This window comes from Camelus dromedarius, chromosome 14, assembly GCF_036321535.1.
Source record: "Camelus dromedarius isolate mCamDro1 chromosome 14, mCamDro1.pat, whole genome shotgun sequence".
Classification (NCBI taxonomy): Eukaryota; Metazoa; Chordata; class Mammalia; order Artiodactyla; family Camelidae; genus Camelus; species Camelus dromedarius.
Genome location: NC_087449.1, coordinates 70028220 through 70055160, shown reverse-complemented (window position 1 = coordinate 70055160; position 26941 = coordinate 70028220). Strand labels below are relative to the sequence as shown.

At 60.8% G+C, this 26941-nt stretch overlaps 2 protein-coding genes across 8 annotated transcripts in view; one reads left to right on the top strand and one right to left on the bottom strand.

The window, feature by feature from the left end:
- PRKCZ (protein kinase C zeta) overlaps positions 1-18330 on the top strand; it is a 93424-nt gene extending 75094 nt beyond the window's left edge. For all 3 annotated transcript variants that reach the window (XM_064494164.1, XM_031463845.2, XM_031463847.2), the window contains 8 exons: positions 7741-7827; positions 9318-9453; positions 9620-9707; positions 10680-10799; positions 11512-11591; positions 12020-12109; positions 17632-17747; positions 17880-18330. In XM_064494164.1, coding sequence (XP_064350234.1) covers positions 7741-7827; positions 9318-9453; positions 9620-9707; positions 10680-10799; positions 11512-11591; positions 12020-12109; positions 17632-17747; positions 17880-17967 — 805 coding nt within the window. In that variant the 3' untranslated portion in view covers positions 17968-18330. The remainder of the gene's footprint in view (positions 1-7740; positions 7828-9317; positions 9454-9619; positions 9708-10679; positions 10800-11511; positions 11592-12019; positions 12110-17631; positions 17748-17879) is intronic.
- A 137-nt stretch (positions 18331-18467) lies between these two features.
- FAAP20 (FA core complex associated protein 20) lies at positions 18468-26732 on the bottom strand. 5 transcript variants are annotated; one of them, XM_064494166.1, is made up of 5 exons: positions 26486-26728; positions 25642-25777; positions 25301-25548; positions 23432-23517; positions 20749-21029 (listed from the first exon to the last, which is right to left on the bottom strand). In XM_064494166.1, exons 1-5 carry the CDS (start codon positions 26611-26613, stop codon positions 20893-20895), a joined length of 735 nt encoding a protein of 244 aa, XP_064350236.1. In that variant the 5' UTR covers positions 26614-26728; the 3' UTR covers positions 20749-20892. The 5 variants fall into 5 exon arrangements, with proteins under 5 accessions (XP_064350235.1, XP_064350236.1, XP_064350237.1 ...); XM_064494167.1 differs by having other exon boundaries at positions 20812-21029; positions 23432-23560; positions 26486-26732; XM_064494165.1 differs by lacking the exons at positions 25642-25777; positions 26486-26728 and adding an exon at positions 26006-26083 and having other exon boundaries at positions 18468-21029.
- Positions 26733-26941: the final 209 nt, after the last annotated feature.

The window sequence follows — 26941 nt, the reverse complement described above, 5'->3', positions numbered from 1 at the left end:
CCCCTCCCTGTGGAGTCCCGCGGGACACCTGGAATCCCTCCAGAAGTGGTTGGGAGATGCAGGGGTTTTATCGGGGTGGGTCCTGTAGGCACCCCTGCCTAACATGAGCCGGTGTTCCAGACTCCCAGCGCGCAGCAGGTGCTCGGCGCCAACCACGTTGTTCATGCACAAGCAGTGAGCACGCGAGCCTCGCTCCTCCCTCGGGGACGCTTCCCGTCTGCAGGGAGCCGCTTCCCGGCGAGGTCCAGCTCCGGCCAGCCTTGCAGGAGGCCTTTTTGCGCAGCAGTCGGGGCTCTGCGGTGTTGGCTCATCTGCTTGGTGCTTCGCTGTAAATCAGGGCAGCAGCTCCCCCCACATCCCCCTCACCTCTCTCCTCATCTTCAGTCCCCTGTTCCCACCCGCACTGGCCTTTCCCCCAAACCTGCGCTTGTCCCCTCCCTGGATCTCCCTTCCTCTGCCTCCTAAATGGGTCTCGGATTCCTCCCATTTTCTCCCCCTAAATGCAGCCACAGCCTCCTGGGGGTCCCCAGGCCATCAGGTCCCCGATGTTGGAACTAAACCGGATTTGGGAAGCACAGATCTGAAGTGTCCGCCTCCTGCCTCAGAGCCCCCTGGCTACTTGCCCACTTGCTCCGAGGCCTGTGGACAAGGCCCTGCAACCAGGCTCCAGCCTGGGTCCCTCTATCTGTCTTTGCCGTGTGGCCCAGCGGGCCCTGCCCTGTCCTGCCCTGCCCTGCCCTGTCCAGAGCCCACTGGGAGGGCCCGGCAGTCAGAGGGGCCCCGAGCTGTGCCCAGTGCACTTTCCATGCCTCCCTTTGGCACCGAGCAGTCTCTTGGAATCATGGAACAGGCCCAGGGGAGGGTATCCCCGACCCTACCCGTTCCAAACGGATTCCAAGACAGGTTTGCTTTGTTGGGGGGTTGACTTTTGTAGGAGCTGGCCGGGCGTGAGTGTGCTGGGGTGAGGTGTGTCAAACTCACTTCCTTCTCCACTTTCTCACTCACTCTCTGGAAACCTCCAGGTCACGTTTCCCAGGTGTGTTAAGTTAGGTCTTGAAAAGAAATCACCCAGTAGGCGTGTGCGCGCGACCCCTGTGACGCACCCACGGCTGTAGTGGCTTCGCAGACTGACGCTTAGAAGGCTTGTTTACAACCTTCGACGGCCGCAGTCGGGAGGCCTCCCAGGAGGAATTCGTGTCCGCGTCTGGTTTCTTTGCCTCTTCCTTTCACAGAATCTGTCAGTGACCTCTAGGAGCACCCGAAGCTTGGTCGGTCAGGACACGGTGTCTCCCCAGACTGTTTTTCTGTGCTGCTCCGACCCCGGTGTGTACATACCTGTCTCCCCGCTGGCTGAGAGCTCCCTGAGACGGGGCCGCGCGGGGCCTTTCTGCACCCCAGGTGTGCGGTTGGTGCCTGGAACCTCGTCAGCAGTCACGTTCAAATAATTTCTTTAAGGTGCTGTCGCATCCTTGGTACAAATATAAAGGGAGCAGGTGTCAGAGTTTATGTGACTTGCTAGTTAACGAGGAACTGGTAAGAGGTCAAGGCCAGCTCAGAGGAGAGCTCAAAACCCCGCACACGCTTGGGCGGTCGGGCCGTGGCGACGGGCTGACAGGTGGTGCGGAGCTGCTGGGGGGTCGGGAGGGGTGGGTGTCTGGGGACGGCGTCGTGTGCGTGTCACTCACTGAGTTGGAAAGTGGCTCGGAGACGGCCGGGGACCCCAGAAGCAGGTGCCCTGGAAGGGTGGGAGCTGGCAGAGCCCGGTGCCCCGGAGAGGCTGGTCCTGGTCTCGGTCTTCCCAGTGCCTCTCAGTGTCTCCTGCCAGTGGTACAGGCAGAGCCTCACAGCCAGCAGCTGGGGTCCGAATTCCAGCCCCTCCCGTTGTGACCCACGCGACCTCCCTGTGCCCATCTCTGGCCTGGGGCAGGGCGAGCAGGGGTGCCGCCTCCTGGGCTCCCGGCGGGGATGAGTCAGTTAAGATGTGAGGGTTTACAGCCAGGAAGGCCCAGCCCTGGGGATCTGTTCGTAACAGGAGCTGTGGCCGCGAGGGCCTTTCTCCTTGCTGGTGCCGGGTCTCTGGACCAGTGGACCAGCGCCTGGCGTCCGGGCCCCGGGGCCCCCAAGCCCCTGAGGGCCTGGGGTCAGCACTGCCCTCCGAGGCCCTCCCTGCCATCATTAGTGTTCACCGTGCAGAACCGGAGTCGGGAAATCAGGGAGGCAGCGGCACACCCCAGGTGGGACGTCAGGGCAGCAGCAGGGGACTCAGGGCTCGGATGATGACCCCCGAGGGTGGTGCACGGCCACCTGCCTCGCTCACTCCGGGGCTGGGATACCTGCCAGCGGCCGCCCCTCTCCCTCCGGGCTGCTCCCTGAGCATGTGGCCCCGAGGGCCGGCTGTGGAGCCAGAGGAGCTCCCTGGGTCCTTGAGGCGCCAGCAGACCTGGGGGCACCCATGAAACTCTAGGCCGTGCCTGCGGGCAGCCGCCGGCAAAAACCTGGGGAATAAAACGCAGTTTCTCAGAAGGTTGGCTGCCCGAAGGGGGTCTCTGAACCAGAAGAAAATAAGCATTTCTCTTTTTTCTCCCCAAATCCAGTGGTGCCCATCCAGGTTGGCGTGTTCCCTGTGCACTGTGTAGATGGTCATTTGTATCACTGCGTGTATACAGTGGGCGCAGAGCACCACACGTTTGCAGTACAAGTGGTGCAGTGGGGGCTAACATAAAACAAACATCCATGTCGTGGACAAGCCACGCTTCACATCTGCACAGCCCACCCATCCTTTCCAAACAGGAGCCACAGTCAACTGCAAAGCCACCAGAACAGGGGAAACTGTTCCCATTTAAGCTGTTGCAGGAGGGGAGAGACTGTGGCTGAAGCTTTCTCCCCACGCCCCAACATGAAAGTGTCCTGACCGCAGCACCTCTCAGATCACAGGCGTACAAACTGCCCTTAAAATACCTACAGTTAATGCGCTGTTCCAAAGTGAAACCGTTCTCAGAGTCTTGTTTTACGTTCCTCCGCGCACGTGGACGTGGTCTTCCCTGTGCCTCGTTTGTTTGGTTTATGGTGGAGCTTCCTGGGCTCTGTGCCACTTAGATGCTTAAGTAAATTCTTCTGGGTTCTCCAGGGCTTCTAGATACTCACTGCCACTCTCGCTGAGTGTGTCGGTCGCTGTAAGTTGCACCTGAAGACTTGTCTGCAGCTCCAGGGAGACCTCAGCCTGGGCTGGGGGAAGACACGTGTGCACACGTGTGCGCTGGGCTGGGAGTGCGCTGAAAGCAGGAGCGAGGTCGGCCGGGGAGGGCAGAGCCGCAGCCCAAGAACCTCCCAGAGGGACGGGCGCGGAGACGTGTCCCTGGGGCGGGGGGCTTGGGGAAGGAGGAGAAAGGGTTTGAAGAAGGGAGGGCGTCCGAGGCTCTCCATGCCATTGAGGCTCCGGGGAACCCAGGCTACCGCAGATTCCCTGCGAGGCCGTGTCTCCCAGGGGCATCAGGCCTCAGAGCAGAAGTGAGGACACTGTGTCGCCGATGCCAGGCAGTGTGGCAGGACTGACCAAAGCAGGGAGCTCCCTGGGCGGAAGGGGAGGTCTGGACGTGGAGAACCGCATGCTGAGGTCGGCAGGGGATCGTGTGTCCAGCGGGTAGTTGTGGACGTGGGGGCCAGGGAGCAGGAGCCAGGGAGAGCTCAGGCCACGTGCAGGTGGTGAGGGGCAGCTTGGGGGAGCAGAGCTGGGGCCCAGCTCTGACCCTGGACAGACTGCTTGCTGGGGGATCAGGGAGACGGGCTCGGGGCCCTGGTGATAGAGGGGGTGCTACCTGGACACACGTGGTGCGAGGACGCACCCAGAGGGCCATGTGACCTGGTGGGAACCATCCGCGACCTTGAGATGGCAGGTGCCCCCTCACTTGGGAACGTGAGTCACAGTACTTCCATGAGACAGTGACTTCGTTCCTGTCATAACTCGGACCCAGAATAGGAAGAGCCACAGTGGGTGACGCAGTGGATGACACAGTGGGCGGGCGCGGGCGGAGTCGCGGCAGCCCTGCTCTCCTGCCCACGCCGCGCCTGCGGCAGGGAAGTGGCCAGAATGCAGCCCTGACCCCTGGGCTCCGGAGCGGGTGGCTCAGGCTGGCCCGCCCACACGTGGGGGAAAGGCCCGTGCACTCAAAGCAGTCGAGACTCACCCGGAGCACCCAGGGGGCTCCAGGGGGTTGGTGCGTTTTGAAGGTCTTGTGGGTGGACCGCGCTGTCCAGAAACGCTGTGGGCAGACGTTGGTAGCTCGTCCCAAAGCCCTGGACCACGAAGACCCTCGGGACGCGGCCTCTGTCCGCCCAGCCGGGCGCTGCATCCTCCTGCCGCTGTGACCGCACACGGTCCTCCACGAGGGCCAGTCCTTGTTCCTTCTAAATCTGGAGGGACCTGGCCGCTTCTGGACCAGGGCGAGTCGGGCGGGGCGTGTTCTTGCCGCGTGTGCGCGGGTGGGGCCACGCTCTGTGCAGCCAGTGTCCCTCGACTGTCCCATGAGGACCTGGAGGCCCCACACTCCCGCTGCCCGCCCCAATGCCGTGCCCCATCCGGCTGCCGCCCCCCAGGACAGGGTCTCTCTTGGGCCGGCCGTGGGGGCTCCTGTTGTCGAAGTGACTGTCAGGACCAGACCTGAAGTTGTGCTCTTGCCACCCATTACGGGACGTCAGAAACCACATGAAAGGACGGCTTCTTTTAAAAGATTTGACACAGTTTTAAAATGCAGGGAGGGGGGAGGAGCTGAGCCGGGTGCACACCCAGCCTCCGATGGGGGCGCACTCTGCTGCTTGATTTCCTTTTTGCGCTTTTCTTCTCCGTGTGGACCTTAGGCTCGACCTGTCCAGCTCCAGAAGGGAAAGGAGCTGCCTTTTGGTTGGGATTTGTTAAGTTTACGAATCACCTGAGGAAAACAGACGTCCTGACACTGCAGGCGCGTCCTCCTCAGGCACGTGGTTACCCGTCTCTCCTGCTCCTTCAGATTTCAGAGTTTCCTTCGTGCAGATTTTTCACTTCCTCGCTTAACTTCTGTCCTGCGTGTGTCTCTCTTTTGTCTCTGCTTGGGGGTCTTTCCTTCCGGGGCAGCAGCGTGCTGCCCGTTGCCCCACGGCTCTTCCTCCAGTCACTTTCAGGGGTTTTCTTGGGTTTCCGGATGAGCACTGACACTGTCGCCCCCCAAGCCAATGCCTGCGTTCATTTCTTCCTCTAATGACCTCGGCCGGGACCTGCTGCGTTTGGGGGCTGGGGGTTGTGGGCACACCTGTCCCCTTCCCGACCCCGTGGGAGTGCCTCTGGTGTCCGCACGGTGAGTGCAGCGCCTGCTGCCGCAGGCCACCCTGGTGTCAGGGAAGCCGAACCCAACCACGCTAGCGTTCCAGACAAACTGTCGGCTCGCACCTCGAGGGGCCGGGGGTGTCAGGGGCAGGAGGGAACAGCGGGGAGCCAGGGGGGAGGCGGGCTGTGGCCGTGCCACCTGGGAGCTGGCGTGCCAGGACACGGGGGCCCAAGATGGAGGAGCTCAGCCCTGGGCCTCTGGGTGTTTGGTCACAGCAGCCAGGTCGTCTGAGTCACACAAAGCAACGTCCTCAGAGTCAGTCAGCACCTGATGGCCCTGCTGGGGTTTTGCTCAGAAGAAAGGTTGATGGTAGTACTAACGCTGACCTGTAGAACTGAAAAAAAAAAAGCCCTTAGATAAACAGGACTTTCTGCTTTAAAAAGAAAAGATGTCCTGCCTTGTTCTTGAAGCTCATCCGTGGTGCACATTAAATGAGGTCCCCGGTCAGAGACTTACTGAGACCTAGGAGCCCGGGAGCCCGCGTGGACCAGCCGAGGGTCCCCGCGTCGCCTCACAGAGATGCGGCTCTTAAAATCCCCTTGACAGGTTGTCCCCTGGGCACAAAGGCACTACTGTTGCGTCTGCTTTTCTAGGCTCTTAAATGCCCCTTTGAGCCTTTCCTGCCCCCGGGACGCTGTGTTGGTGTTGTCCCCCAGCATCAGTGTCTCTCCTTTCTCTGGAGTGACGTTCCTTTCTGTCCCTGCGTGGGCGGCCACCACCCCTTTCTGGGTGAACATCTCGGGCAGACGCCTGAAGGGAGCGTGGTTCCTGGTAATTGTGGACAATATCATCCCGGGCTTTGGAGTCACAGAGTTTTGAATAAATGCTTTTTTTTTCACTGTGAGGTCTGAGGCTTATTCCCAGGGGTTGAGGACCTTCATGGCACTTCCTCCAGGATGGCTGCCGGGATTGAACGTGCGCACGTGTCAGAATGTGCCTGGCAGTCAGTGTCCAGCTGTCGTTGGTCCTCACTGTTTGCACCAGGCCTGTGAAGTTCCGTCTCTCGCCTCTGCTGTTGCGTGAAGGCAGCCGCAGGCACGATGTACGAGAGTAAACTCACCCACAGAGAGGCGGGCCCATGGAAGGGTTGGCTCCTGCAGCCTCTCCAAGCAGAGGGGCCGCCCTCCTCAGCTGAGCTGGGTTCCTCCAGGCCAGGAGTCTCTGGCTGTCCCCCAGCACTCAGGCTTCTGTCTCCATCTCTGCTGTTCACATGTTTAGGAGCTTGTTTCTGGTGTAAATGCACAGTGGGACTTGGGAGTGCTTTGCAGCTTGTTCACCTGCTCTGTGTAAAGGGGGCCTCTGCCCTCCATCCGGGGCGTCACCGATGGCTCTCCACGCAGACGGCCTGGCACCCGGAGGGGCTGGAGGGGCCGGGGAGCCTACAGGGTGCCCCCACCACCTCCCTCCCAGCCTGGGGCACCACGGAGCTGACGATGCCCCAGAGGAGCTGTTGACCTAAAATCCGCAAACTGTCCTCAGCAGGGTATTTCTGGAAAGTTGTGTGTGAATTTAATTTTGAAAACGAAACCTTATTAAATGGGAGAAGGATCTTATCAGGAAATTAACCACGTGGTGAACTGTTTGGAGACCTGAAGGGCCCTGTGTGCATCCAGGAGATGTCACCGACCCCATGCCAGCCCCACCCTGACCCCTGCTGCCCCTCCGGCCTCCTCCAGGAGGGGTGCCTGGCATCGCAGACCTCCTGTGGCTGGTCAGTGCTCCTGACCCGCCCTGTCCTCCCTGCTCGGGAAGGGTTCCAGCCACCAGGTCCCACCTGGGGTCCCACCCACTCCTTTCTTCTCCTGGACGCCCGGCCGCCCCACCTGTGTTCTCACCTGGGCACTGCCTCCCCTCCCTGGGGTCCACCCAGACAGCAGCCAGAGTGGTCATCTGACTGCCAGACGTGTCATCCCCCTCACCTGGCTCGTGGGCCTGCCTTTCTGGCTTCTGACTACCGGTCCCCTGGGCCTCCAGGTGGTCTCACAGCCCCCCCCACCCCGCCACCATCCAGGCCTCTGCTCCCTAGGAGGCTTCTGCAGCCCCCTGGCCACACAGCGCCCTCCCCGCCCCCAGGGGGCCTCCAGCCACTAGCTCTGCCTTATTTGTACCTTTTTTTACCCAAAAGTAGGCCTTGCACCATTGGGAGAGCAAATTACTGTGCTGGATGAAATGAACGCCCAAGTGAAAGTTTCTCTTCTGGATTTGACCCTGTCTGGGTCAGAGCTAAGCCATACCCTCCGACCTTGGGGCAGGGTGGGCAGCCCTGGGTTCCTGCCTTTCTGGCCTCTGGGAGGAGTGACCGCCCGCGAGAGAGGACAGGCCCATGGTTCTCCCTGGAGTGGCCGCGTGCGATCCCCGCCCCCTCGGCCCTCTCTGCCACCAGGTTGTTTCTGGTCATCGAGTACGTGAACGGGGGCGACCTCATGTTCCACATGCAGAGGCAGAGGAAGCTTCCTGAGGAGCACGCCAGGTGCGTGGGGGCGGGCCTTCCCTGGGCCCCAGCGGTGAGTCAGAAAGGAGATGGGTCTGGGGAGGTGGCTGGGGATGGGGAGCGGCGCGGCCGTCTCCTACCAGGTGACCCGCCAGAGCCCGGAAGGTCTCAGACCCCCTCGAGAGAGACGGGGGTGTGCGTGCAGGAAGGCGCTGTCCCGCGTTGGTTTTTTCCCTGTTTCCGAAATGGGGAGAAGTTCCGACTATAAACTGACCTGCATGGACATGGGGGGGGGCTGCTCTGCTCCGCCCCGCCCCGCCCCGCAGGGACACTCAGCCAGGGTTTGCTTGGTCGCGGGAGGATGAGAACCACCGTTTGAGCTCTCAGGAAGCTGACCCGTCCTCACCCCTCCGCAGCCTCGGGCCTCGTAGGCAGGCGGGGCGTTCACTTCCACTCCATGGCTCGCTCTTTCCTGTTTTCCATACTTTTCTCTTTTCCTCATTTCCTCACTCGAAGATACTTCCATGCAGTGTTGTGAGTCACCAGAGATCTTTCCAGGGGGATAGGCCGGTAATAAATCAAGAGTAGCCCCCACACACTCATGCTCTTTTTCAATTGTGGTAAAACACAATGTAACATAAAATTTACCACCCTCACCGTTTTTAAGGGCACAGCTCAGGGGCATTGGTCACGTTTCACAGTGCTGTGCAACCAGCCCCACCGCCACCTCCAGAACCTTCTCATCTTCCCAAACTCAAACTCTGTCCCCATGAAACACTCACTCCCAACCCCTCCCCTCAGCCCCTGGCCCCCACCCTCCGACTTTCTGTCTCTGAATCTGACTCCTCCAGGGACCTCCTGTCACTGGATCACACAGTTGGTCCTTTTGTGACGGCTTATTTCACTGAGCACAACGGCCCCAGAGTTCATCCGTGTCGTAGCAGGTGTCAGAGCCTCCTTCCTTTTTGAGGCTGAGTATCATTGCACTGTGTGAACGGACCACACTTTATCGTTCACCTCTTGACGGACACCCGGAGCCACCTCCCTGAGGTAGCTGTTGTGCTGCTGTGCACGTGGGTGTGCAGACGCCCTCAAGTCCACTTTCACTCTTTTGTGTGTGTTCTCAGAGGTGGGATTGCTGGGTCCGATTGGGATTCTATTTTTAATTGTTTGAGGCCCTTCCAGACTGCTTAGCACAGCAGCTGCACCATTTTCCCTTCGCACCAGCAGTGCACACGGGTCCCAGCTTCTCCACATCCTCACCAGACTTGCTATTTTCTGTCTGGGGGGGTTGGGACAGTAGCCGTCCCGGGTGCGTGGGAGGCAGTGTCTCGTGGTTCCCTGACCTCTATGACGCTGAGTCTTTTCCCAGACTTGTTGGTCCACATGCCTGTCAGTGAGGGGACACAGGATGTCTGGGCAGGGGCGGTGGGCTCAGCGGCCCCGGGGCACATCCTTCTGTGCGGGGCTCCCGTCCAGGTTCCTTGTCGGGCTCTCTCTGCTCATGACGGGTGCCACCCCCTCCCCAGGTTCTACGCCGCGGAGATCTGCATTGCGCTCAACTTCTTACACGAGAGAGGGATTATCTACCGGGACCTGAAGCTGGACAACGTCCTGCTCGACGCTGACGGCCACATCAAGCTGACGGACTATGGCATGTGCAAGGTGAGGCCCACACCCCTCCTGGCGGCGCCGGGACGCTGGCTGCTGGCTGCCGGGCCCCAGGAGGCCAGGCCCAGGCGCCTCTGCGTTAGTGTGCCGCTGTGGTTTTCCCACCACAGGGTCGCATCTGGAGGTGCCCTCCCTCCGGTAACTGGCTCTGTCCCCACAGGAAGGCCTGGGCCCCGGAGACACGACGAGCACTTTCTGCGGCACCCCGAATTACATCGCCCCAGAGATCCTGCGGGGGGAGGAGTACGGTGAGCTCGGGGGTGTGGGGGCAGGAGTGGGCTAGGCCGACCCCGAGCCCAGGGCTTTGTGTCCTGGGGGACTCGGCCTGGAGCAGGGGGGTGGGATGGGCATGCCTGGGGCCGGCCCTGCTTGGGGTCCTAACCAGGGGCTCTAGGATCCTGGGCCAGCAGCCAGGGAGAGGCTTTTATTGACCAAGTGACACTAAAACACACGCCCTTACTCCGTTCCCAGCCCCATGTCACCATCTGGCCTCAGTCCCCATCTGTTGTCTTGTGTGTCCACCTCAGTGTCCCCCGGGGAGGTCACTGGACAGGATCCTTCTCATCACGGAGCCCTAGGGGCTTGGGAAGGAGAGGACGAAGCAACGACAGAACCCAGGGTCGGTGCCTGGCGGCTGTGGGTGGAGCCAGGCGGTGACTGTCCACAGAGGTGGGTCAGCCAGCACCACCTGCAGCCCCGCCGACCCTGGAGCACGTCTGCCTTTCTTTCTCCAGGAGGGAGACGAGTGAGATTAGAATGTGCGTGTGTGTGCACGTGCGTGCGCACGCATGTGCACGTGTGCACACCCCACGCAGTTTTGGGTTCTCTTGTTTTCAGTTGATGCATGTCACAAATATGCCAACAGATATTTCCAGACGTTTCCTTTGCCATTATCCCCGTGAACCAGAGCAGAGTCTAGAACCTGCCAGGGGCGGGGATCCTGTGTGTGATGAAGGACAGGTCCAGGCACTCTTGGGGCAGCTGGTCTACCGGGGGCTTTGCCGTGAAACAGCCCTGCTGCTAGCTAAGAGACAGGCGTCCCCGGGACAGCAGACACGGCAGGGCCAGGCTGCCTGGGGGACAGCCACCCACAGCTCTGGTCCAAGAAACGGAAACTGTGGCTCCTGCCGCCCGGTGACCGGCAGGACAACAGGAGACGCCCGTCCTGCGGCCGCTGCACGTGGCCCGTGCCCGGCGTGATGGCCTGCACTCCCCTCCAGGGTTCAGCGTGGACTGGTGGGCCCTGGGTGTCCTGATGTTCGAGATGATGGCCGGCCGCTCCCCCTTCGACATCATCACTGACAACCCCGACATGAACACTGAGGACTACCTTTTCCAAGGTGCGTGGGCCGCTCAGGACTGCCGCCCTTGGGCTGCGTGTCCGGTTCCTCCCACGCCCTGTGGGTTCTCCCCCTGCAGAGGAGCAGGAGGAAGGGCCCCCAGGCTGGTCCCCGCGGCTACCACAGACTGGCGGGGGCTGCCTGTTCTCACGACCAGGTTGTGGAAGTGGAAACAGCCATGGGGTGGGGGGCGCTGCTTTTTCACACGAGCAGGAGAGAGAATCTGTCCTGATGTAGCCCAACTCCCTGCCGACCCGCACCGGGTGTGCACCCCAGAGTCCTGGGCAGGGGGCTGTGCTTAGCCAGGGCACCGCCCCCTTCCAGCCACCATTGCGGCTCCTTGCCATCTAGGCCCCTGAGCCAGAATTGACCACCCTGGGAGACTGAGCCCCAGGACCCCAGCTGTCCCCACAATGCCTCTGGTGCCCACAGACACAGGGGTGCAGGGCGAGCAGAGCCTCTCTTGGTTCAAACGTGAGCATGAGCACACGTGACCGTGTGCATGGGGGCCCTCTGAGGGCTGCAGGCCCTGCGGGGTGAAGGAAGGGGGCTCCAGGGCACCAGGAATGCCTCAACCCTCCTGCCTGGTGGGGGGATTCCAAGAGCCCTGCGGGTGGCCGGCCCCTTGGCTGCTGGGCAGAGGGACCGGTGGGGAGGGGGCGGGGCGCACAGAGGAGAAACGGGCTCCCACCGCCACCCGCAATCATTGCAGTCATCCTGGAGAAGCCCATCCGGATTCCCCGCTTCCTCTCGGTCAAGGCATCCCACGTCTTGAAAGGATTTCTAAACAAGGTACGTTCTCAGCCACCGTGGCAGCCGTGCCGTCCGGGGCTGCCGGCCTGGAGCCCTTTCTCACAGTGCGTCGGGCCCAGGCTCCACCCCCTAGTCATCTCCTGTATCAGCTCCTGGACATCTTGGGGGTGGGCGTGAATGTTTACTCACCCCAGACAAAACATAATGACGAGAAATTACTCCAGAGAGGAATTTAGCAGAGCAGCTCAGCATCTGTCCAGGTCCCTTGTCGGGCTCTCTCCGCTCAGGACGGGTGCCACCCCCTCCCCAGGTTCTGCGCTGCGGAGATCTGCATTTCTATGATGAGTGATGGTTTAAGGCCTTAAAGTGACCGGGAGGGCAGGCCAGTTCCCTGTCCGGCACCGGCTGTGAAGCAGGGGCTGCTTTGCTCTGTGCTGACTTGTCCTTATTTGAACTCTGACCCCCAGGACCCGAAGGAGAGGCTCGGCTGCCGGCCACAGACTGGATTTTCCGACATCAAGTCTCACGCCTTCTTCCGCAGCATAGACTGGGACCTGGTAAAGCACCCCAGGATCTGCTCCCCGGGGTGGGCGGGCCTGGGGCAGGATGGACAGACAGAAATGAGGGTGTGGGAGCGATGGGGGAACTCATGTTGGATGGACAACAGGGAGGGTGGGGGGCTGTGACAAGCCCCTGGGCTGGCACTTCCAGAAGATCCTGGGGGGAAGCCCTGCCTGGACATCCACGCCGGCTCCGGGGGCCTGGGGGTCGTGCTTGATCCCAGCTGGTTCTGTGCAGAGTCAGTGCCCAGACAAGGGTGTGTGCTTTGGTTTCGTGGTTAGTTTCCCAGCACCCGCCTTTCTGTATCCCAGAAACTGCTCAGGTCACGGCCGGAGAGCTCAGAGCTGGAGCCCCTAAGACCTTAGTGCTAAGGCTCCTGGTGTTAAACGAAAACAGAACCTAATTTGTTTCCAAACATAGAAACAGTTGCAGAGTTACTGACATATAACCCTTAAAATACGTTTTTTGAGGAAAAAAAGATCAGATAGCTAATGAAGTAAATGCTGGACTTCAGCTGGAACTAGATCAGAAGCTCTGGGCCCTGGGGCGCTCCCTCCCCCAGCCCTTCCTTCTGCAGCGCCATGGGCACAGCGGCTCCTGTCCACTCCCTCCCGCCACTGTCCCTTTGCAGTCATGGGACTTTTGGGTGTGCTTCTGTGGGGCCCTGGAAGCGGGGGGAGGCAGCCAGGCCCCAATGCCCCTCACTTCTAGGACCCCAGTGGGGGGTGAGGCAAGGGGTCAGAACATGCACCTGCCCCCACCCACACGCCCATCCAGGGCCCAGCTGGGTTGTTTCAGAACAGAACCAGACGTCTTCTTGCTTGGAGTTATTAGATGCGAATACTCAGAAACGATATTCAGAGCATTGACACTTTGAAAGACACCAGCTTTGGATTTCTTTTCTTGTAATTTTATCGTTCTGCTAGCACAAAGTAGAAGAAATCCAGGTTCTGGTTGGTTTCTAATCGTTATGGGTACAGCTCGGCACACCTGGCCTGGGGGAGGGTGCTGACGCCGGGCTGTCCGCGGGCTGGGGCCCACACGGGCCCCATACAGGCCACCACCGCGGCCCAGCTCTTGACCAGTGGAGTCTGCGGCAGAGCCCACGGCCCCAGTAGGTGGACCTTCTGCAAAGTGCGGCCCCAGTGCTGCTCCGCAGGCGTTCACCCCGCCAAGCTGGAAAGGACCTTCGCGGGAACCTCACCCGCAGCTGCAGGGCTCCGGCCAGATCTTGGGCCTCGGAGAGAGCCGGCAGTGGGTGTGGTGCCACGTCTCCTGAGGCGGCACCTGGTCACTTCTGGCCCTGCCTGTTCGCAGGTGTGGCCTGGTGCTGGCCTTGCCCCCATCTCATCACTAAACGTTTCCCTGTGAACAGAAGGCAGTGGTCGATGGGCTGTGTACGGACCGACGGCTTATTCCTTACGAAGTGTTTACACTGAAGTCATGCCGGGGAACATGGGTGGTTCCCGGGCGGACAAGAGGGGATGTGGGGACAGAGGAGGGGAAGAGGCATTCTGACAAAATGGGGCTGGGGTCCCTCTGCCCTCAGAGGTCCCGCCGGTGATGGCAGGCTCAGCCCAGGCCTTGGTGGTGGCTTTACCTCCCTATGCCCGCCACCACCGACCCCACTATTTCATCATGAGGCCCCGGGGTCGCCCCAGACTCTGGGGTGCACCTTTGTTCTGCCTTCTCCCAGACCCGGGGCAACTGGACTGAGCACTGGAGGTGTCAGACTGGTGACCGCGCTTCTCAGTTCGAGGGCCAGTCAGCAGCAGCGTTTGTACGGTGCTTGGCTCTTTGCTGGAGTGTTCCGCGTTCCCTCGGAGAGCACAGAGAACTGATAGGGTTGACTTCACAGGCGGCTCCAGGCAGACACCCCCATGGGGTCCTCCTCCGTCTCTACAGAGTCCACGTGGGTCCGTTCTCAGGTGGTTGTGGTACCCAAAACACTGGCACATAAATCACTTGAGGCCACGCTCCCCTCCACGCGCCTGGGCTCTGGCACTCAGGAACTGCCCCACCTGCCTCCAGGCCAGGCTGCAGGGGGCTGGCTGCTGCCTGGGGCTCCTGCCTGGGGACCAGCCTCAGGTCTGACCTTTGTGCCCAGACTGCAAGGCCCGGTCAGGGCTCACTGCCACCTGCCAGCTCCTCCAGCCCCCGCATCTGCAGTTTACTCACCACCCTTCCAGCTCTTCGGGGATTTTAGGAAGAAGTCTCCATGTTTTGTTCAGATTTCTCTAGTTTTCTGCAGGACGGTTGGATGACCATTGCCTCTGGCGGCGTTGCCTCAAATCAGAACAAAAGAAAACAGAAACATACCCGTCGCACCCTCCCCCCCAGCTCTGGGAAGGTGGCAGAACCTGGTGCCTGCTTCTGTCTGGTGCATGTGCACTGCCACCGTCAGAAACAGGGACAGAATGGGGACAGCACCCATCCTGCGCTGTGGGGCCAGGGAGGGCCAGGGCCACGTCCAGCTTCAGCTGTGTGGCAGCTCCCCCAGCTCTGCTCCCAGGCACCCCTCAGGCCCCTCTTTGTTTCCATTTTAAACAGTTTTAAATTTTTATATATTTTTTAACAGCTTTGTGGAGACCTGATTTACAGCCCCATACACTTCACCCATTTAAAGTCTACAATTCAGTGCATTTTAACATTCACAGAATTGTGCACTCATCACCACAGTCAACTGTAGAACATTCTCACCCCCCAAGAGGAGACCCTAGACCCGTCAGCAGTCACTCCCCACCCCCTCCCCCAGCCCCTGGCGGCGACTCAGCTGCTTTTTGTCTCTGGGTTTGCCTGCTCTGGGCGTTTCCTACAACACATGCCTTTTGATTGGCCTCTTTCCCTTAGCGTGATACTTACGAGGCTCACCATGTGTCCAGACCACATCCCTTTTCTCGGCTGAGTAATATTCCATTTTGTGTCCCCACCACTCTGCCTGGCCCTCTTCTGTCGGTGGCCCTCTTCCGTGGGCTGTTGTGAGCAGGGACACGTGTGTGTGGGTCTCCGTGTGGACGCTGCTTCCTGTGCTCTTGGGCAGGTGCCTGGGAGTGGAGCTGTGGGTCAGGTGGTGACTCCGCTTGACCTTTTGAGGGGCTGCCTGGAGCCCCTGGTCCTCCATCTGCAGGGGATGCAGCTGCAGGACCGTCACATGTTGGGCGTTCTGCTCTCACCAGAATGTTCACATCAGACATGGTGGCCTCCTCCAGGTGATGCTGGCCCAGCTCCTGGATGTTTCCACTTGGCCGGCTCTGTGTCCAAACTGGACACCCAGTGTGCTGGGTCACACTGGGATTCTGTGGTCCCTCCCACCTGCAGTGGCTCTGACCCACCCATCCCTCTGGGACTCGACTTCCAGGGTCTGGGCCTTCTCCCACCCTCACTGCTGCCACCTGGGTCCATGACACCCACATCCTGGCCGGTCCCCTGCTTCCTGCCTAGCCCCTGCCAGCAGCGGCTTCCTTCACTGGCGTTTCAGAGCCCCTCGATGCCCCCGCTGCACAAGGGCCATGCCTGCCTCCTGCCTCAGGGCCTTTGCACAGCGGTGCCCCTCCCCAGCCTCAGGTGTTCCATCCCTCACCTCCTTCAGGCCATCACTTCAGGACCCCCCCCACCCCCACAGCAAGCTCCTCCCCTGCCCTCTCCCCATATCCGCTTTCCTGTCACCCTGAGCGGGGCTCAGCAGTGGCTTGCACCGGACGTCACTGCAGGGCACCATTGTTCTCGTTCACTGCTTTGACTGAGTGAAGAGGAGGTGACATTAGTGTCTGGGACACCTGAGCGGGGTGTGAGGCAGCCTCAGCCTTCGGAACAGGGACCAGGCTTGGGAGTGGGGTGGGCTGGGAGGGACGCAGGCCAGCACCCAGCTGCACCTGCCTCCTGGTCTGTCCTGACTCTTGCTGTTTAGATCTTCTTAAAGCAGCCTGAGATCTAAGGTAGGGAGAGTTTAAGAAATGCCCATTTTTTTTTACTTTGTATTAGAATGTGTTTCACATAGACAAAAGAATATGGATAATTACACATAACAGAAATTCAGGATGGAAGGGAACGCCTCGTGTCCCCGTAACAGTGCCTGGGACGTAGCCCATCCCCACCAGCTCCCGGGGCCCTGTGATCACAGGGTGCACATGCATGCATGTGTGTGCACACATGCATAAACACTGCTAGCCCCACTCTGCCTGCAGGACACCATTCCTCTGCTCTGCACTCCCCTCCTGTCGTCCTCTGGGTGGCAGAGACAGGCTGTGGCCACCTGGCCATGGACACTGCTGGGGGCCCGGTGGCTGTGCTGGTGTCACAGGGGAAGGATTCGTCCTTTTCTGCAACATCCTCATTTCCTGCACCAGCTTCACTGGCAGAACCTGTGTGTGCATTCCAAACCTTATGGAATGTCTGTGAACATTCCAGGCTACGTCTGTTTCCGTTGGAACTGTTGTCCGGATTGCTCTGGACACACACAGTGCAAAGTCGTGGTGTGAGCGGAGGTGGGCTGGGGTCCTCGTAGTTTCCACTTGGCTGCTGCTCTCCGACCTGGTGGGGCCTGGCATGGGAAGACGTGGAGGACACACCAAGGCAGGTGTTTTCAGGTTGAGTGCTCAGACCTCCCAAGGGAAAGGCCTGGGTCATCTGTCCTGTGAATTAAGCTGCTCTGAGTCCTGAGAGCTCAGGTCCGGCCTGGGAGGCATGGCTCCTGCGTTTCCTCTGCTCCCAGCCTCACGTGGCTACTGTGGGCAGGAACAGACTCGGCATGAGGGCCCCCTGGGGCAGGGACCATGCCTCTCACCCATGGCTCAGTCTCAGTTCTTAGGAGCACACCTGGCCCAGCACAGGTGCACAGCACACCCGGTGAGAGGGAGAGGGGAATGTAACTGAATATGCTGGCCCGGCAGGGCATGGCGCTGAGTCGCGTCTTACCCGGGCTGTCAAGTCTGCCTTCCTGGGCAGAGCCTGTCTCAGCCTTGTGAACAGTGAGTTGGAAGCCAGAGTCTGGGTCCTGAGAAGCCCCATTTCCTGCCTGACCAGTAGTTCACTGCTGTGTATCCCTCCGGAATTAGAGATGTAGTCAGAAATGGCTGCTCTTCGGGAGGAGGGGGTCCCAGCAGGACAGGGACGCATCCAGCGCCAGCGTGGGTGGGAGTCCACCTGCCCAGACCCAGCTCCTTTATGATCAGGGTTCCAAGATTAACAAAGGATAAAACTCCCCAAACCAGCTTCATTTGGTGTAAGTGGCCGGCTGCTGGGGGTGCAGACCTGCGGTGGGGGCCGGGTTCCTGCGCAGGCGGTCAGCCTTCGCGCTGCGTCCCAGGTACTGGGCCCACGGGCTTGCACTGCCGGCACTCTTCAGGACTTTTCTGCCTTCGGAAAAGATTTCTCCTAGAATAAAGCAATCGGCATTCAAACATGAGGGTGTTTAAACGCCGTCTCTTCCTGTTCGACTCTGGTTGAGTATGTGCAGAATCTAAGCCCGGCGCTAGAGCCGGAGCGCGCACTGGTCTGACCACCGTGTTGTTCTCCCCAGCTGGGGAAGAAGCAGGCGCTCCCGCCCTTCCAGCCACAGATCACCGACGACTACGGTCTGGACAACTTCGACACGCAGTTCACCAGCGAGCCGGTGCAGCTGACTCCCGACGACGAGTAAGGCTGCTGGAGTGGGGCGTGCGGGGCTGCGGGGAGCCTCGCGTGGCCATGGGGGCAGGGGCGGGGCATCCTGAGCCGCGGGGGCGGGGTCTCACATGGCGCCCACCCTGCTCTCTCCGGCCCCTGCAGGGATGTGATCAAGAGGATCGACCAGTCGGAGTTCGAAGGGTTTGAGTACATCAACCCGCTGCTGCTGTCCACCGAGGAGTCCGTGTGAGGCGTCCGTGTTCTCCGTCGTGGACACGTCCGTGAATGGCCCCTGACTCTGTCCTTAACCACAGCGTATGCATGCCAGGCTGGGCACGAGGCCCGGGCGCGGCCAGGAGGACTCGCCCCCGGGCCCGGACCACGGAGGGGCTGCGGGGCGGAGCAGCCCCTCGTCCGGATCGCGCGCCGCCTCGTGCTGGAGGAATTCGCTTCTCGTGCCTGCGCCGCGGAGGACCCGCGGTGACGTGTGTGAGGGAGAAACTGTCCCCCGATTTCGAAGGTGCACACTTCCCACAGAAACAGAACTGACCTGCTCCACCGGGAGAGCTAGCCTGTAATGTCGTGAGGAATAAAGTGTCCCGATGCTGTCGAAGCTTCCCTCTCATGCCTTTTTTCCGCGCGTGGCGCCTGCCCACGTCGCAGGCACGGAGGAGGCGCGGTTGGTGTGCGGGCGGGATGGGAGCTTAGGTGCCTGCAGCAGGGATCCACTGCAGTGAAGAACTTTTAACAAATTTGGAACATTTTCTAAGCCCCGGTAAGTTCCGGTTGTTAACGTTTAACAGAACTTTCCTACAGAGCGTGTAAGTAGCCACGTGGCCTAAGGCCCCAGTCACACCTTCACCAGATGGCCCGCTGGTCCCCACCAGGGCAGTAGACCCCAGTGAGGAAAAGTGGATCGTAGAGGTTCTGCAGCGTGGAGCTCACCAAAGCACCCAGAGACCAAAAGAAAAAAGAAACAAATTGAAAACTCAGTCTGTACAAAATGTATTTCTGGAAGCATGAAGCAGTGCTTCCGTGATGTCTTGTTACCGATCGGAATTTTGGAAAACATTTTTATCCGTCAGGCTGACACTCAGAACTAGACGTTTCAAGGAGACGTGTGTATGACGGGCCCCAGCCTTAAAGCTCAGCAGTAAGTGCAGGACGCTCTCAGCCATCCTGCATTTTCCTGACACGGCTCCCCTCCCCTCCTGCTTCCGGTGTTCTCCGCAGGGGCACTTGTCACTTGGTCACCCTCCTTAGGTGAAAAGCCAAACCGAGGGTTTTCCAGGAAGAGTTTTTAAGGGTTTTTTTAAGTCCCCAACATGTCAGGTGAGGCAAGTCCCCGAGAGCACTGGCGGGGCTCTTGTCCGCCATTGGGACCAAGTCCCAGGGACAAGTACTTGACATCCTCCGTGCGCACATGGCCTGCATCACCATGCAGCCCCTGGGCCTCGTTCTGCAAATGCAGCCCACCCCTCCCCACGCTCAGGCTGCAGCTCCTTGGGGTGCAGCACCAGGTCGGTGTCCCCAAGACCCCAGGTCCCTCGCACCCTGAGCCACCCTGGGTTGCAGAGCAGCGTCTATGGGACGTGGAGACTTGTTTCCAGCATACGTCCAACCCCCCGTTGTACCAGGAAGACCTGCCTCCAGAGACAAAACCTGGGGACACAGAGCAGTCTGTGAGCCGACTTGTGGGTCTCATGGGTGTTGGCCCAGCAGGGACGCCAGTCACAGAGCTGGGCCTGAGGGCTATGCAGTCACTCGTGACCAGGGAGCACTGGGACCTGCTGGTGTCACCTGGGGAGGGAGACCCCAGTGTGCCCATGGAGTGGTGACAAGTGGCCTCAGAGCCCCCTGCTCCCCAGAGGGGTCACTTGCTGCGTTGGTGACATCTTTGCTCCAACAGTACAGGGGCTCTGAATTTGCTCAAACTTCAGCATTTATTCCAATGTTGCCATGTTGCCAAATAGCTTCCCGGTTACCAGTGTGGTTGCTCGTGTACAAAACATGTGCGTAACCTGTGCTCATGGTCAAGGGAGATCTCACAGTCAATTGTTTCATAACGTAAAGGTGAAGGGTGTACCGAGGTGGGGTTTGGAAACAAATCCTAACATTTTTGAACAGCTGCAGTCACAACAAGGTGTGTGTCCTTTCGGAACAGTCTTTGGAAACGGGTGACGCCACGACTGTAAAGCGGCAGACGCGTCCTGGTGGTTTTGTACGATGAGTGAGTGGCCGGCAGCTCTCCCTCTGCGGGTTAGTGTCCCCAACGGCCACGCCCGCTCCTGTCTTGCACGCTCATTAAAGACTTTAACGACAATGCTGACTGTTACTCTTTTCATTAAAAGTGTCTCCAGGAAGCCAAGGCTGTTGAAGCCATTTTTATAAAAACATTTTATGAGCAGTTTTAGGTTCACAGCAAAAGTGATGGGTGGGTACAGAGAGGTCTCGTATCCCTGCCCCCCCCCCCCCCCGCAGCCTCCCCACCATCAACATCCTCTCTCCACACAGGGTGCATTTGTTACAGCCGATGAATCAGGAGAGGGCAGAGCTCAGTGGTGGAGTGTGTGCTTAGCATGCAGGAGGTCCTGGCTTCAGTCCCCAGTCCCTCCATTAAAAATAAATAAACTTAATTTTCCACCAAAAAAGAATTTCTTTAAAAAGCTATTAAAAAACAACAACTGCTGAACCGGCGCTGAGTGTGGGTCTGGACCCACGTTTGATGTGTGTCTCACGCATCCACCGCTGTGGTCCATCCGGAGTACTTCCACTGCCCTCAAAATCCTGTGCTCTGCCTGTTTAACCCTCCCTCCCCACTGACCTCTGGCAACCGCCAATCTCTGTATCGTCTCCACAGTTCTGCCTTTTCTCGGGTGTCCTATGGCTGGAATCGCACAGTCCGTAGCCTTTCAGACGGGCGTCTTTCACTGAGCGGCACAGTGAGCACCATGTCCGCACTCGGGCCAACTCAGGCACAAATACCCATACTGCCCGTGAGGCTGTCCCCGCTAACCTGCCCGGGCGGGTCCTCTGCCAGGCGGCCCTGTCCGTTTCCTGACCTTGGCCATCATTCTGCTCAGCGACAGCCACAGAGGAAAAAGGACCCAGTGCTTCAGTCTGTACACATGGAGATACGAGCACTGCACACTGACACGTTTTAATGTGTAGCTTCTTAGCACGGGGAGCAGAGGACGTGGTCTGGCAGGTGGAGGGGAAGCCGCGGGGCCAGGAAGGGCTCACCACACCACGTCGTCCGTGCTGTCCGCCAGGCACTGAGCCAGATGGCTGTCGATGTCCAACGGGGCCAGCCTGCAAGGAAGAGAGGGTCGCTCACAGAGAAGAAGCTGGCCACGCGGAAGGGCACCTGGTTGGAGCACCTGTCTCACACTTTCATGCCCTTCCTGGGTGTGCCAGCCACACCAAAGGCCGGCCAGAGAGAAACGAGGGGAGGGGCCAGGAGGAGGGGCCCCACCAAGCAGAAAGCCTTTCCAAATCCTGTTCCCTAGCCTCCAGGTCTGCAGGGTGCCCAGAGGGCTTGTCAGATACACACGCCCAGGCTCACCCGAGCCTGGCGGGGGACACCCTGTGTCTGGTTGAGCCCCTAGGGCTTCCGGGACCCTCCCAGCATGAGGACCTCGCAGCTCGCAGGGCCTGAAAGCCCGCCTGCGGTACAGGCATCGACAGACAGGCCGGCCGGACCGCAGTGCTGGGGGCCGGCCAGGGCCCCTCCAGGTAGAGGGCGGAGTCCCTCCTAACGCCCAAGCCCGCCCTGGTAGGAGCTGTCTCGTCAGCAGACAACTCCATCAGGTGTGTCTGCAGCATGTGACTGGGTGTCCCTTCCCTTCTACACAAACCACCCTGCTTGGCAACTGGAAAAGAGAAGGCGGGAAGGCGGGTGTCCCAGGACAGCAGGCACTGCAAGGCAGCAGAACAGAGTGGACAAAGGGGTGTGCACCTCAGGTCGGGGAATTTGTTCTTTACTCAGAGGGACTCGGCTCCTCTGAGGACAGGATTCAGTCAACGTGGGCTGCCAACCACGGTCCTGGGGGCCCCGAGGCCTGCGGGTCAGCCCCCTCAGTGTCTGGTGGGGGTGGGGAGAGGTCTGACGCATGTCACAGAGCAGGTGCCTTCCATCCCTGACCTCATCTGACCCCATGGAGGAGGGAAGGTCAGGAATGACTGACAGTCTCCCCTGTGCTAGAGGCTGTGACTCCCAGCAGAACTGGGGGAGCTGAGCGAGCGCCTTCACCCAGACTCAAGCCCAGACCCAAGGGACCTGTGTCCACCTGCCACCTGGGCTCCACCTGGAGCCGGCCTCCCCTCAGCACCCAGGCCTCCTGCTGTTGGCCAGCATTGGTCCAGGCCCCTTCTCATGCCCCGGACAGGCCCAGCAGCCCCAGTGAGGACCCTCTCCACTCTGAGACTGTCCCCCATGACCCCCGCCCCCAGACCTGGCACGTGCAGGGAGTGCCCGGACCCTCGGGTTCTGCTCCACTCCAGCAGCCCAAGGCCACTCACTCCTGTGGCTCATCCACACCAGAGTGGCCAGGGACCCTGCACTGCACAGAGCAGAGCCACCTCGCCAAGTCTCACGCCAACCACTCTCCCAACCAGGCTCTTCCAGCAGCCAGGCTGAGAGGCTGCCTAGGGGCCTAGCCAGAGTCCTGGCCAAACACCGGGATCCACACGTGGCGTTCACACGTGGTCATCACATCCACTCTGTGTTCTTCCAGGATCCTCCGAGGCTGCAGGGCCCTCCGCAGAGGCGGCTGGCCGGCCAGCCTGTGCCCCTCTCTCCACCTGCAGAGACCTCCCGCCGTGGCCTCTCCTCTGCCGCCTCCAGGGCTGTCCTAGTCAACCAGCCAGAGTTCAGCAGCCAGGATGGAGAGCCGCTTCCCTGGAGCCACCGCGTCCAGGCACCAAGTCTGGAATGACGTCCTTCCACAGCCACCCCAGGACTGAGGCGCCGGCCGTTCACCCAACCTAACCCCCCGCACCGCTGCTCGCCGGAGCCGGAGCCGCACCGGTGTGGGTGCCTTCCGCTGCCCCTGCAGCACTCACGGATGCCGGCCCGCGCCGCCCTGGGGCCCCGGGGGCCCCTTGGCCCATCCTGGAACCCGCCCCTGCATGTGCTTCCTCCGAGGCTGCCAGACATCCTAAGACCCGGACCAGGTCACCTTGTCCAGGGATCTCCAGGCAGTGTCCCTCGGGTGGGAGGTACCCTCCGGGATTCCTTCAGACCCCCACCCAAAAGAGCTGTCGCCGGGTCTCTCACGCACTGTGCTTCCGCCTCAGCTGGCGTCACCGCAGCCTTGCCTCCCACCCGTGCGCGCACCCAGGTGTGCAGGCCGGCATGGCTGTGGGAGACGGGGCTCAGCCCGCGACCCTCCTGAACCTTCTGAACATGAGCCAGTATCCAGGGGCTTAAGGGGCCTTGGAGCTGGAGAGACCCCCGCCTGGGCGTCGACACAGACACGGGGACATGGCTCACACTTGGGTTTCCACGTCTTCACATCACTTGGCCTGGGGGAGCCAATCTCCCAACTGCCTCTGTGACTCCCGGGCAGCAGAAAGCAGTATCTGAGAGTGCAGCGAGGGGACAGCATTCACACGGGGCCATCGAGTCCACTTTGTGGCTGCCCTCACATTGGAGGACAAGTGGTTCTGAGTGACCCGCAGACACCGAGACTTTGAGAAAGAAGAGAGCTCACCCCACTGCTCCGCCAGAGGCGTCCAGGCTGCTGGCGCCTCCTGCTGACCAGCGCCACCGCTCCCGCTGCTCCGATGGCATCTGTCTCTGGTCAAATAATTCCTGAGCATCACTGAAAGCAAGTGTTTTTCTAGAGACAATCACGAGACAACACAACAGTCGCATGTCTGTGTCCAGCCCTAACCTGGACCCTCCCAGGGCCCAGACTCCCTGCCCTAGGGTCCTGAGGGGTGTGAGCCCCTGCATCCTGCACGGGGACTTCTGTTGTCTCCAGGTTATCCTGCAGCCTTGAGGGAGTGTAGCCTCTCCTTTTTAATCACAGGAAGGCCATGCTGGAAGCATTCCAGGCACGCAGAGACCCAGCCCCAATGGCACTTCCCCCTACTCTGAAAAGCCAAGGCACTCTGCCAATCCTCAATCTAACTGCTGAAACAGCTCAGAACCGGAACTTTCCGACATCCCTCTGGTGTCTCTGGGAATCCTTTCTTGGTAGGAAAGTAAGCGATCCAAGGACAAAAGGCTCCCCCTGGAACAGGAGGAGGGGCCAGGGCGCCCCGACGGCATCAGGAACCCAAGGGCTCTGCCAAGAAAGCTGCCCTCCCTCCAGGGCTTCCAAAGGTATTTCTGTTCCTTGATGTCTTTTGGCAGGTGTGATCCAAGGGGACTTCGTGTTTTAAAAAGTGTTCACTGAGTCCTCAGGAAGGGCAGGGGAGTCAGTACCTGCAGCCACAACCATCCTGAGGCATCAGTGCAGGCAGGAGGCGTGCTGGGCGAGACGCTGAGTCTGGCGATGGTTTGCAGATTCTCCAGAGCTACTCAGAGCACCGGGCACCTCAGCGCGGCTGCGGCACCCCCTGTCCCGCCCAGCCCGACCTGTGCCAGCTGGGGGCTTTGCCCGGGCACAGGCGCCCTGAGAACAGCCACCACCTCGCCCTCTCCGCCCCTTCCCCTCCCGTGAGCCATCTGGGAGCGGTGTGGAGAGGCGGTGCCCACCCCACGTCAGGTTCCAATGAAATAAATGTCACTGCCTGGAGGAGCCTGGATGTTTGACTTCAATTGGGGTTTCTTCTCTCCTGTGCCGCGGTTTTGTGCCACATGTTTTGATAACTGGTTGGACGGCTTCTAGCTCTAGAAGCCACTCCCTTCACCCTCCGGGGCTGTTTTGTTTCTGGAAGACGAGGGGCAGCGCTCGTAACAACACATGTCTCCAGGCCACTGGATGTCCAATGCAGAACGGGTCTGACTACCGAAACCTGCCATCCACTCCCTTTGCCCGACCAAGCTTCTTCCACCCTGACCCCCATGACCCCCCCACACCTACGTCCTCGGCTGTGTGACACGTGGCCCAAAGCTGGGCAGCTGGGACTTCTCAGCAAAATTGAATTCCATCATCCTTACTTAGAAAGGGTATAATGTATACATTTGATTTTTTAAAAGAAAAAAAACATTTCTAGACAGAGACAATTTTCACTTTTAAAACCAGCAATCTACCCCTGGGAAGGTGCTCAGTGACCTACAGCCCACCTGAACCTGGAGGTGGTCTCAGCCCCGGGAAGTCAGTCACCGCCAGGTTCCCGGATGTCAGGGTGGACCCCGGTAGAGCCTCCCTACCCTCCTGCTGTAGAGTCTGAGGGGTGGAGGTCAGGAGACCCCAGACCTGTCAGCCAGCAGGTCGACCCCCAGATCCGCAGCACTGCGTCCTCTGGCTGATCCTCACGCAGTCACTGCCCTTTGCCAACGTTCTAAGCACAAAATGTTACTTTAAAATGCCAAAATCGAGCTCAAGCTCCCTAGCCTTCTAAACCTGGCTGTGGTTTCCAAACGGCAAGGGCCACCAGGTAAAAGCAGAGAGGAGGGAAGGCCCACTCACCCGGGAGAGAAGTCGGCTTGGCACATGGGGCAGCTCCGCAGGGTCGGCGTCCCCTCCAAGGACGGCTGCTCCTCGGCGCTGGGGGTCCCGCGGGGCTCACGCACGGGGTGGTGTTGGGGGGACACCGGGCAGGAGCGGACCCGGCCCCTGCCTCGCTCCGGGACGGGCGGGAAGGGCGTCCAGGAGAAGGTCTTGGTTCCCACCGTGAAGCTCTCCGGGGGCGCCTGCTCGGGGCTGCGCATGGGCTCCTGCAAGACCGAGTCGTCGGATCGCGCCGGCCACGCCCGCCCCCGCCCCTCCCCAACCCGAGACCCGAGGCTGCGCGCTGGGTCACCGCACACCTGGCGGGGGAACGCGGGGAGCGGCGGCAGCTCGCCGTGCACGTTCAGATCTGCGCTCGCCACGCGGAACAGCTCATCCCACAGCCGCGCACACTCGCCGCCGTCCGGGTGGGATCCAGGGGCGGCGCTCGGGGGCCTGGGACGGCAGGGGGCGAGAACTCAGCCCCAGAGGCCCGGAAGAGCGGGGAGGGGGGTTGGCGGCGGCAGGGGGAGGAGCGGGGATAGACTCAGCGGGAGGGGAGGGACCCTGGCAAGTTCCGGGAAGCACGTGGGGGCGTGACACCAGCTACTGCTCGGCCGGGGGACACTAGGGCCCCACCCGGCCGCTCCCCGCGCCCGCGCCGCCCTCAGCCCCCGGCCTCACCCGACCCCCGACGGCGGTCTCCTGCGGCTCAGGCTCAGCCGCGGTCTCCGCGCCGACTCCATCCGCCCGGAGCCCACGCGGCGGGCGGAAGTGAGCGGCCCACGCTCCGGACCCCGCCCCCGGCGCAGACCCCGCCCCGGGCACAAGCCCCGCCCCTGCCCGTTCCCAGCTCTTGCCCCGCCCGGACCGGCCCCGGCCCCGGCCCCCCTCCTCAACCCCCCACAGCCCTACGTGCGCTGTGGACCCCAACTCCCCGCCACCCCGACGCAGACCGCCCCCGACCTGGGAGCTGGACCCGAGCCTGGGGGACCCCGCGACCTGCTCCTCAGGCCGTGAGGTGACCTCCCCTCTGAGACACTATCAGCCTTTGGGGAGCTGGAGGCCGGGGTTCCTCCCTGCACCACGGAGGTGGGACTGAGGTGGGGGAGGCTGCCTTGCCCTGAGGAGCCATTTTCCACCTGAGCGGGGATCCCCCCTCACCCTTCAGGCCGGGGTCCCCAGAGGCCTCCGAGGAGGAGGAGCTGGGCAGGAAGACAGCTAGGGGGTCCTGGCGTCTCCCCACCCGCCGGCGTCCAGACGTGTCCCTGCTCTGCCACCTTCCCCCGCATGGACGGCTGTGAGCCTGGGTTTCTAGCTCTTTTGTTCCCAGGATGTCGCCATCTCCTTACACAAAAGGGAGATTAGCTTCCTTAATTAAGAAATAAAGAAATGAGAAGACCAAGTCCAGGGCCCCGGATCCTGGGCCAGGGGTGGCGGCCTGGGAGGAACTTCCCTGATACCCTCGGCGCTTCCCCCTGATGACCATACAATCTACCACTTGGTGGCAGCAGACGCCCAGGGACCCTCAGCCACTCCTGCCAGCGCAGAGCTGGCTCCTTGTGCGCCTCCCCCCTCCCCCCGCCCCGAGGCGGGGCTGGGCTGCGCTGGCCGGCGCGC